We start from the raw sequence: 11,405 nt of genomic DNA on the forward strand, positions 1-11,405 counted from the left end.
CTCATGTAAGGTGGGTGGTGGGTACTGGGGCGCTGTCGATTTTATAATATTACAACAGAAGATGTAAAACTGTGGTGTAAGTGCTCTTTCGGTATTTTTTTGTTTCGTTTTTTAGTTATTTGTTCGCGATTAATAATTTGCGATGTTTTTTGGGTGTGCAAACTAATAAAAAAAATTAATTAAAAAAAAGAAAAGGAAAGAAGAAGAAGAAGCAAAGACAGCCCTCCGTTGGCAAGACCTGAGCAAGGGCTGTCCAAGAGAGGCCGTTTGGGAGGACTTTGAGACGGCGCTTCACACCCATGCAAAAACACAACCTGGAATCGGCCTCTGGCGCTTGGACGCCAGCGCCTCCGCTCCCTCCACGCCGAGGGCGGGCAGGCAGGCAGGGAGGCAGGCAGGCCCCGCCCCTCCTCTTCCCCGGGGAACCCCTCCTCGCGCGCCGACGCCAGGCAGGTGTCCGGGGAGCGCCCCCTGCCGGCCGCGCGCGGGAGCCGCCCAGGGCTTCCCCCCCCCCCCTGGCGCGCGCGGCTCTGCCTCCGGCGGCCCAGACGGCGTCGGCCGCCCCGAAGCTCGCGGCGGTTTCCTCTCCCGCCTTATCTCGCCCCGCACGTTGCCTCGCGGTGACGGATGGCCCCATCGCATTGTCTCCGGATGAAAGCGAGCTGGGGCTGTTGACTCCGCTGCAGAAGGGCGGGGGGGGGGGTGCGCGCATGGGTGTGTGTGTGCGCGCGCGCGCGAGGGGGTATAAAAGGAGCGGCGGAGCGGCAGCCCGGCCAGAAGCGCTGGGACGCCGCCGCCAGGGCCCCCCTCCCCGCACTGCCGCCGCCGCCCAGGAGGCCGCCGGGTCCTAGCGCCGGGTGCATCCCTGGCTGTCAAGCCGTCCCGCCCGCCCGCCCGCCCGCCCGACGGCTGCGGGGGATTTCGAGCCCGAGGAGGGGGCGTCGCCATGGATCCGTCGCGGCTCCTCGTGCCTCTGCTTTGGGTGCTCTGCCAGGGGGCTCGGCACGCAGGTAAGCCCCGCGACCCTCCCGCCCGCGGGATCCACGCGCCTGGCCCCCGGGGTTGGGTGCAAGCGCGCCGGGGAGGTGGGGTGCAAGCCGCCTTTCGGTCCACCGCCAGCCCCCCACCTGTCCTGCTGCCAAGGCGTTGGGAGCCGGGCTCGCCACCCCCGAGGCAATGGGGGCGGGGACCGCAATGTCCTCTTTATCTTGGCCACCGCCGGTTTCTTTCTCTTGCTAAGGTTTTGGACGTTTGGGTGAGACCAGTAACTTTATATGATTCTACTGCGGCGTGTTCTAAATGCAGGGAGAATTTTTTTTTTTAATCGATTAATTTGTAAACTCTGTGGCCATTGATTCATGGGAGGTTTTGCCGCTCTCTAGATGCACATTTCCCCCCATCTGATTTCTCAAAACTCTGCATGGCGGCTGATGGTTGAGTTTGGAGAATATAAATGGGGGGAAAGTGCCTCTAAAGAGTGGCAACTCCAAGGCCAAACCTCCCGTGAATCAATGGCCTGTGAGATGGGCTAGGCTAAGCAACGTGAGACTCCCCACGCCCGTGCTCGGGGCTCCGGGGCGGAGTAGATGCAACCGAGACGCCCAGAGGCCAGGGGGCCGCCCGCCAGCCCGCTGAGACGCATCCCGGACGGCGGCACCCTCGCCTGCTCTGGGGGGTGCCCCCACGCCTCCCTGGGACAGCCAGGTGCAGCCAGCAGGGTGTCCCGACTAGGACCCCGGCAGCCTGGGGTTCAGGTCCCCGCTCGGCCCCGAAACTCCGTGGGGGGGGGGTCTTGAGCCGGTCCTGGCTCTTTCCCTCATCTACCTCGCGGGGTTGTTGGGAGGATAAAAGGGAGGAGGGGAGAAGAGCGCGTGAAGCTGCCTCGGGCTGAATCGGGGCTCAGGCAGGGGTCTTTCCCACCCCCTCCCTGCCTAGTGCCTTGAACGAGAGGGGCCGGGGGTTGAACTTGGGACCTTCGGCGTGCCAAGCAGTTGCTCTGCCGCACAGCTGTGGCCCTTCCCCTGCTGAATCAGACCCTTGAGCCATCAAAGTCAGTCTTGTCTTGAGCAAGGTGAAGGAAGGGGGGGAATAAAAACGGGCTGCATAATGCACGAATGAGAGGCGCCTGGCGGTGTTTGCATAAAACCCCGGCCCAGAAAACCAGCCATGTGGATGCGGCTACCATTAACTGATCATTTTTTGTAATTTTTTAATTTTAAGATAAGTACCCCAACAGTGCGATGGAATGTAATTCATTATAACACCCCTTAAAAAGTTTTGTGCTTTTATTTTTTTTCTACAAGGCATCTGTTTTTAAAGATTGGTTAGCAGTGGGGGGCACAAGTGGTTGGCCTTGCCTAGGGCCCAAAAAGGACTGGCACCGGCCCTGTCCCTAGACTGCTCTGCTGAAGAGCCCAGGTGTCTGCCGAAGTGCCTCGGAGCGCTCCGACCTCGCTGGGATCTCGCTATGGGGTCGGGGCGGCCATCCGCCAAGGGACCCCCACCCCACCCAGGAATATTTCCGAGGGAGTGGGGAAATGGGGGAAGGCAAGTTCAGGAGCGGGGCGCCCAGAATTGGGGTGCGCTCCTTCCACGCCACTGTCACCCCAAGGGAAGACACGGGCCAAGACCCACGTAGGTGCCAAGTGGAGCTGGCTGCTGGAGGTCCCCGGGGCCTCTCCGTTCTTGCAGTCAGGAGGGCTGCCCAAGCGTTGTCCGGGAGCAATCCTGAGCAGGACTCCTCAGAAATAAGTCCCATGCTATTCCATGGGGCTTACTCCCAGGAAAGTGGCTTTAGGATTGCAGCCAACAGAGGTCAGCATTCCTCGGGTTCCCCGGTAATGATAGACATGCCGCTGTTTGCTGCTTTCTTGCATGGAGGCTGCCTGCGGAGTGCGCCTTCCCTCTCCACCAACCCCAATCCAGGGCCCTGGTGCACCCCTCGCTCCGCTCAAAGCTTTCCCCCCTTCTTTTCCTCCTCCAGCTGCTTGGGATGCTCAGCCGGGCGCCGTCGACAAGCTGCCCTCCAGCGCCCCCTGGCCTCTGCGCAGGTCCAAGCGCTGCTCCTGTTCTTCTCTGGAAGATAAGGAGTGCGTCTACTTCTGCCACTTGGACATCATCTGGATCAACACGCCAGAGTGAGTGCCGCCTTCGGGCTGTTTTATCACCTTATGTCTTCTTCCTCCCTGGAGGCAATATTAGTGTCTCCCTAGCTGACTAGGCTGGTTCTACCTGGCCAGTTAAACCTGCATGAACAGGGGTTGAAAGAGGACAGTGCAAAGTCTAAAGGCTAAGTTTAACTTAGCATAACTCTGGCAGAAGAAAAGAATTAGCTCCATGCATATCTGTTAAGCAGGAAGCTTTCCATGATGCTCCGTGATAAAAAAATACAACTGTCTGGAAGCATCACTAACAACACTATCCTATGCAGGTTTACTCAAAAGCAAACCCCACGGAGTCCAGAGGTGCTTACTCCTAATTAAGCAGAAAAAGAGTACAGCTTCTCCCAAGCAGTTCTGTTTGGCAGCTTGTAATGCTGCAATTCTGAGCTTGGAAGTAAGTCCCTCTGAATTTGGAATAAATATGGGTTGTAGACTTACACTGGGTTGTAGTCTTACACTGCCCTGGTCCTAAACATACTTTTGTGAAAGAAAGTTACTCTGAAAATCAAGGGAACTTCAAAAGTTAATGTGCATGGCATTTGGGTACTTCATTGTCTAACAACACTAAAGTAGTTCAACAACTTGTTTCGGGTGGTAGGGAAAGCTCTTATGGCATTCTCTGGGGTCAGTCCTGAAACAAAGCCTTTTACATAGTTAGGGTAACAGCAGCTTGTGAATTAGAGCCCAAAGAAAATGTTTGGTATATCCTGTTAACTACAGAAGCTGGCCCTAAAGTCCTTTTGTGGACCGCTTGATGATATAACATAATGTTAAAGGGGAATTGTGTTCAAGTGCCACACCATGCATTGACAAAGCAAACCCAAGAATCAAACAAATGACATTATCTAATTAAATAGATAACTAAATAGATAATATTTCACCATGCTTTCTATTTAATTATTACATAGACAGCATGGTGAAATATTATTACAAGTCTCCATCTGGTTCTGTTATACGTTTTCTTCCTCTAATAATATTTGAAAGGGGGAGTTGTTTACTGAGTGCATGGGCATAGTACGAACTTACTAGCATTTTGTATTGGGTGAACATGTACATTGAGTTCTGACTGTCAAAACAGTTTCACACAGAGATAAACCTGGTATTGACACTGTGTATGCATTGAGCTGGACGCTGCATCCTGTCATAGTTCTCTGATTAGCACGCATGTGTGAGGCGCATGCTTGTTTATAGAGGCTTGTCATAGTCACCTTTTAGGAGCACATCTTAGGTGCTACTCCTAAAAATGTCATGTGTCAGTTGTTCGGAGCAAGCTTTCATTTTTAGCATTAACCAAAGGGTAGCTTACCATCTTTTTCACTTTGATGATCCTGTGAAAACATGTTTGAAAAGTTGTTAATAATCTAATGCAGCCAGCTTAATTAGCATCTCGGCAAATGTATTATCACATTGAGGTTATAAGCAAAAGACCTTTTTTTCAAAAAAATTGTTTAAATAAACTCTAAATCAGGGAATTATTTTTTTTTTAATAGACGGATTGTGCCCTATGGACTCGGGGGCCCTTCTCGAACCAGACGGTCACTGGAAGACTTAACTGTTGCTAACCTGGAAGAGACTCGTGACAGATGCCAGTGTACTAACATAAGAGACAAGAAGTGTAGGAACTTCTGCCAGAAGGGAAAACAACAATGGTATGTTTTGTTCTATGTTCTTTTTTTCTTTGCTTCTCTCTTTTCATTTGTGCTAATTGTAATAATGAATGGAACGTTAGACTATGATGTACAGATTCAATCAACATCTTAAATGTTACTGGAGAGCTTTGACCTACCATGGTCAGAATTCACTTGTTCCAAAGCTTGAGCTGCATAAGTGTTGGGCACAGCTGGGCACAATTGTCCCCTTCTGTGACGCTCACTGGGAGATCTTGGGTCACTGTTTGACTGTCTAACCCAGGGTGTCCCAGCCTTGTTGAGCCCATGGGTACTTTTCAGATTTTGAGATCAATTAGCGGGGGTCATAACAACACGGCTGCCGTGGCAGTGGGACCTGTCACAAAATGGCTTCTGTGAGTGCTGGAGCCAATCACAAAATGTTGGGGAGATCTATATGATGGAGGAAGCTGTTTCCAAATAGGTGCTCCCCACAGACACGCGAAGATTCCCCCTGGGCTCTTCTGAAGCTGCTCCAGGAAGGTGGAGGAAGACCAGGACTAGGTTTAGGTGTGGGGAAGAGAGATTTTAGGGAAGGAGCAAGTGAGCACCAGGAAGCACATTAGAGGGTGCCCTGGTCCCCATACAGGGACATCACTGTCTAGCCTATCTATTAGGCTGTTGTGAGGATAAAGTGAATGGGAGAGGAAGATGAGCTTCTCAGGGGAAGGGGGGAGACAAACATGTAACTGAAAGAGGGAACTATGTGTGCAAGAAATAACGCACAGACTGAAAAAAACGTTGTCATAGTTGCATCTCATTTCTTCTTCTAACAGGACCCAATCTACAAGACAGAAGGGCTGGAAATCCCTTCATAAAGACAGAGATTGCAAAGGTCTGACCTGCATGCACATGCAGCTGGCTAACAGCAAGAAAATGAGAAGGTGGGTTGGTGTTTTGCATCCTACAGGGCAGGCTGAATAATGCAAGAAGTATTTGTGCAGTGAATATGTGGGGGGTTCCACTCTCTTGAAAGTCAGTGGAAATGTATCCCTTACCTTTCAGTAGTAGCTAAGTGGGATCTTAAACATACCATAATCCTTTTTCCACTGTTACTCGTGCCACACATTATATGCCCTGACCTAGATGGCCAGGGCTAGCCTGATCTTGTCAGATCTCAGAAGCTAAGCCGGGTATTTGGATGGGAGACCTTCAAGGAATACCAGGGCTGCAATGCAGAAGAAGGCAATTGCAATCCACCTCTGAACATCTCTTGCCTTGAAAACCCCACGAGGGGTCACCATAGGGTGGTTGTGTCTTGATGGCACTTCTCTCTCTCTCTCTGTCACTCATTCACTCACTCACTCACACACACACACTATTGCCAAGCCAAATAACATTTCCAGCTTAAACTGCCTCACATAAACCAATCCCGTGGCTTGGGACCCATCAGCGAGTGTCAGCAGGGAATAGGATCTTGGGTGGCTTGGAGATGTACCCAACTGAATTTCCTTTGGGCAGACTTTGTGAATAGTTCTGCTGAAGTACAGATCACCATATCAGGCGCTTAGACTGAATTTCCCCACAGATATGACTGGCAGTGACCCTAGAATTTAAAGGGGGAAAAACTTTCTCTGAAGTAAATTGACAACTTACTTGCATATCAGTCCTGTTGAGCTTTGTAATGAGGAATTTAATCCATTTTATTTGTTTATTTAAAACACTTCTATGCTGCCTTCTTACCCAATACAGGGTCCCCAAGGCAGTGAACATCAAAACATTAAAAACTGTGTTCTACAATAGGATACCCATGATGTATACTAATGTACACAGATTGCATTAAATAGATTTTTAATGAGTTTTGCAAGATGCTAAACCCCTTGGTGAGAGAGCTCTGCTATTCTACTGGAAACAGCAGCATTAGATGATGTGACAAAGTTATGCTTTTACACAAAGAAAAATGTGTACAAATATAGCTGTGTCATGGTACTGAAGGAAAACTGGCTTAATTAAAAGAAGGAACAAATTAGGTAGGTTAAAAGGATTGTTACTTGTTTGCGGAACTGCGTGTTTAATGGCAGCCTAAGACACCAGAATTTTTAGCATGTTATTTTTTTATCATACTTGTCTCCATACCAGAAGAAAAACAACAAAATTAACCTAAATTCATCCAATATAGCACATACTATGTGAGCTTCTGAGTTTCACAGAACTTTTTCTGCAGTGGGAAAGCAGAAAAACTATACAGATTAATTTGGATTACAAATGACTGAATGTTTGCATCACTGAAATATCCAATTAATGAAATGATTACATATGAAATAAGCAAACCAGAGGACATGTGTTGGGTTTAATGTAAACATACACACAGATTATCTCTCTTAACATATTTGATGATTTTCTTGTTTCTGCAGGTTAGAGGCCATGGGTAACAAGATCAAAGCGTCCTTTAATGCTGCCAAACTGAAGAGCAGACTGCACAAACGAAAACAGCTGAAGCATAACCGAACGTATAAAAAGCAAAATGTTTGGGAAAGCCTAAAGATGACGTCTTAGTGGAAAGATCACCATCCCTAATCCTTGAGTAATCACAAATTACTGACAAAACATTGCTGAAGCTCTGTTTTGACTTCTTGACATTCCACTCCAGGAGAAGACCATCAAGGAATGTTGTTCTAAATATTAACTCTCAAAAGGTAAAGGAGGGCCCAAACGAATCTTCCATTTGGTCGGAAGACAACAAAAGGCTTGGAACGCGGGCTGCCGTCCTTTTGGAATTCAGTCGGACAGGTTGGGTTGAAGAATGTCCCTTCAGCAGTCTCCTCTCCCACTCCCTAGAAACTGTTGGACGAAGAAGGGATTCATTTTGCACCCAGTTCTGAAGAGAGGGTAAAACTGAAGTTTAGTTCTCATTGTACTGGGTTAGCTTCAGATACAGAGAAGTCACAAATATAATGCAATCCATATTGTGATTAAGATCTTAAATTGGGAGTTCGAGGTTTGAAAGAGGACTTTTGTGCTTCACAGTTCAATACATTGTGTTACATGGATCAGGATGCATCCCTAACGGGTCTACCTCACACACTGTATGCTGCACTCTTGCCAAAGTACTGTTTCAACTTTTTTGAGCGGGGGATCTTCAAGCATAGCCTGCAACCTCTTGGATTTTTAACAGTTCGGAAAAGCCTTTTGCTAATCAGTTAGTTCCTTTTGAATATTCAGGGCTATGGATTGTAATTGCCTATACTTCAGATACTGAAAAGGGACAGATACCAGTGGCCGCATTCCATACGCAGCATATTTTCTTGGAAGGAATTCCCATGGTTGTTCAATAGATGTCACTTTCAGAGAAGTGTGTATAGGTTGGAAGTGTGACAGTGTCCACATGAACAGAGCTCACTGTTTCTCAAGACATTTCCACTTTAATAGTGCAAGAAGACCTATGAGAATGTTTAGTGTAACATACACTTGGATAGCCAATAATGCCATAAGCGATTGCGTTACAGGGTCTGATCCTTCAGCACAAATACTGCAGGCAAGGTTGTTTTTCTGTTCCTGGTTAGGAGAACGCTAACAGATGGTTTTCAGAAGAAGATAAAAAGGCTAACATTGAGTATATGTTCATAGCATTGAATTTATTTGTGTATGATGTGCTCATTTTTTAATCTATCTTTATTTATATTTGTAGAATTGTCATTATATTTACCATGTTGAATGCCCATTGAAGCAGGCCATATTGGTCTATGCAGTATGTCTTATGTATTTCTGTATGAAATTGGGGAAATGTCTTTTGCCTGTTAAGGTAAACATACGAAATAAATATTTGAAAGTACTGCATTGGTCTTTTGATAGTTGTGATATCTTTTCATCATTGGCAACACAGAAGCAAGATAGGGTTAGACTCGCGAGCCAGGAAAACCATTGTATATTGATTGGCACCCTTGTTCTCATTTAATTCCAATGACAAAACTTCTACAATGATATTGAGTTCTTTCGCAAACAAACCGGCTTACAGACAAATGCAGATGTTGCATTTTTTATACTGACCTATGAAATTTGGTATATATGTAGCTGGGTTGGATCATGACTACATTTTATGCTAAGGGGTCAGATAATTTTCAGCAGTTCCCTCTTTCTGCTGCAGACTCCCGATTTGCCCCTCATTCTATCCCTGAGGGTCCCCTGCCCACCATGAGCAGCATTTTGGGGAGATTAGAGAGCTGCGGCAGGAAGAGGGAGGCAGAAACTTTCTGTTCTACTGACAGGAGTGGATAATTTAATCTTGCATGAGTGGATAATTTAATCTGGATCCAACGCACTGATTACTGCGAAAGTAATAAAAGTGCATATTTAAAGGTAAAGGTAGCTCCCCATGCAAGCACCGGGTCATTACTGACCCATGGGGTGACTTTACATCACAATGTTTACTAGGCAGACTGTATTTACGGGGTAGTTTGCCATTACCTTCCGCAGTCATCTACACTTTACCCCCAGCAAGCTGGGTACTCATTTTATTCACCTTGGAAGGATGGGTTGGACATCAGTATATGTTATGCTCAACATGGCCCCATCTGTGGATACTTAAATCCAGATACTGGAGTCATGAACAGAGATATCTTCCTACAAACCTATGAAAGGCCCCAGGTTTGTAGAAAAATTTGAAATCTAAAAAACAACAGCACACTGGGGGGTAGGGTTAAGCCCTCCCCCAATAATACAAGCAGTGCCTGTAGCTTCTAAGAAACAAATATCCTCGATGGCCCTTGCTAGGCAACCAACAACAGTATGGCCAACTGGTTCCAGCAGGCCCGGCATCAAAAGAAGACGAATAGTTGGTTTTTATATGCTGACTTTCTCTACCACTTAAGGAAGAATTAAACCCGCTTACAATCATCTTCCCCTCCCCTCCCCACAACAGAAACCCTGTGAGGTAGGTTGGACTGAGAGAGTGTGACTAGCCCAATTGTTTAATCAATCGTTTGCTGACCGCTGAGATCCTCCAGTGGCCCCACTCCCAATTTCAGCTTCTGCAAAAGAGGGAGTGTCTCTTCCCCCCCATCTCCCTCCCCTGCTTTCCTTTCGCAGTTTGCTTCCTGCACACAGCAGTTGCTTATGGGTGCTTTGAAGCACATGATGCTAGTCATTTCAGCGCCTTAGCTCTCTAGCTCTTGCCAGCCGTTGATTCCCCTCATCATCTGCACATAAGGTAGGAGCTTTTTTTGGCTTTATTTTTGGCCCTGCCCACTTTCTAAGATGAGCCCCGTGGCGCAGAGTGGTAAGCTGCAGTACTGCAGTCCAAGCTCTGCTCACGACCTGAGTTCGATCCCAACGGAAGTTGGTTTCAGGTAGCCGGCTCCAGGTTGACTCAGCCTTCCATCCTTCCGGGATCGGTAAAATGAGTACTCAGCTTGCTGGGGGTAAAGGGAAGATGGCTGGGGAAGGCCCTGGCAAACCACCCTGTAAACAAAGTCTGCCTAGTAAACGTCGAGATGTGACATCACCCTATGGGTCAGTAATGACCCAGTGCTTGCACAGGGGACCTTTACCCTTTACCACTTTCTAAAAGCACTTGATGGGCTCCAGGCAAGTTGTTGGTGAGTGCCATGGTGTTCACAGGCACCTTGTTGGGGAATCCTCCATAATGTATCATACCGGTTTTGTAACCTCTGTCAGCATTTTTTTAAAACCTCTTCTTTTCCCAATAACAAATATGTTGATATTTTATACAATTTCTTTGAAGGTGAAGAATAAAAATAACAGTATGTTTGGCATGGCTTTCAGACTTGGCATAAGTTCTTAGTGATTATACAGGAAAGGTACACTGCAAAACAAACTAAGCTTTAAGGACTGTAGGCATGACACACACTTGTTATATTTTATCATGGAGTCCATGCTGCTGTCTGCCGCTTTGCTGGAGAGAGGAATAGTTGGATGATGTTAGCCAAGGGCACAGGTAGCTTTCCTGGCAAGGCGGGGCAGTAATATTTTCACAGGGGGCTAGACCCTCCCTGGCCAATGTGCATGGAGCAGTGATGGCCTGACCAGAGAGCCAGAGTAGAAGCAGTTGACTATCTCTGCTCTGAGTTACCCCTTAAGCCCTTTAAAGCACAGTGTCATACAGTGATAGCAGCTAAGGGGGGAATTTTGTCTTGTCCTATTCTAAAATTGGTTCCTATTCTTTAAACAGTCACATCTCAAGTTACAAGCTTTTTTTAAAAAAAGACTTAGGTGGGGCAAAATAGTGTTCTAGGTGAGGCAGTGTACGTATAGGTTAGTTGAGTTTCTCACATTTGGGGAAATCGCAGGGGTCAGCACACCCAAAGTGCAATGGATGAGCCTCATCTTGGGAAAACCTCCTTCGTGATCAAAGTCTCCCCTGCCATGTAAATATTAGTACCAATAGACTACCCCAGTGGTTGCCAAAGTGGGCAGTACCACCCCCTGCAGGGGTGGGATTACCTAGGGGGGCACTTAGAGGCAAGGGGGCAGCAGGGGGGTGCTAGAGGTGGGACCCTTCAACTGTGTTGTTCACTTGTTTACAATGGATCAAGCTATGGCACCATGCTGGCAAATTTGGTGGAAACGATCAGGATTCCCCCCCCCCCCCGACTTTGAAGAGCTGGTACCACTGGATCAA

General features: G+C 47.7%; 1 protein-coding gene and 1 pseudogene across 1 annotated transcript; one reads left to right on the forward strand and one right to left on the reverse strand.

Moving 5' to 3' along the window:
• The first annotated feature begins 946 nt into the window (after positions 1-946).
• EDN1 (endothelin 1) lies at positions 947-7,478 on the forward strand. Its single transcript, XM_056854974.1, has 5 exons — positions 947-1,010; positions 2,984-3,137; positions 4,652-4,810; positions 5,605-5,712; positions 7,183-7,478. Exons 1-5 carry the CDS (start codon positions 947-949, stop codon positions 7,322-7,324), a joined length of 627 nt encoding a protein of 208 aa, XP_056710952.1. The 3' UTR covers positions 7,325-7,478.
• A 3,554-nt stretch (positions 7,479-11,032) lies between these two features.
• LOC130482193 (U1 spliceosomal RNA) lies at positions 11,033-11,159 on the reverse strand (annotated as a pseudogene).
• Between the last annotated feature and the right edge of the window lie 246 nt (positions 11,160-11,405).

Source organism: Euleptes europaea, chromosome 8 (genome assembly GCF_029931775.1).
Source record: "Euleptes europaea isolate rEulEur1 chromosome 8, rEulEur1.hap1, whole genome shotgun sequence".
Classification (NCBI taxonomy): domain Eukaryota; kingdom Metazoa; phylum Chordata; class Lepidosauria; order Squamata; family Sphaerodactylidae; genus Euleptes; species Euleptes europaea.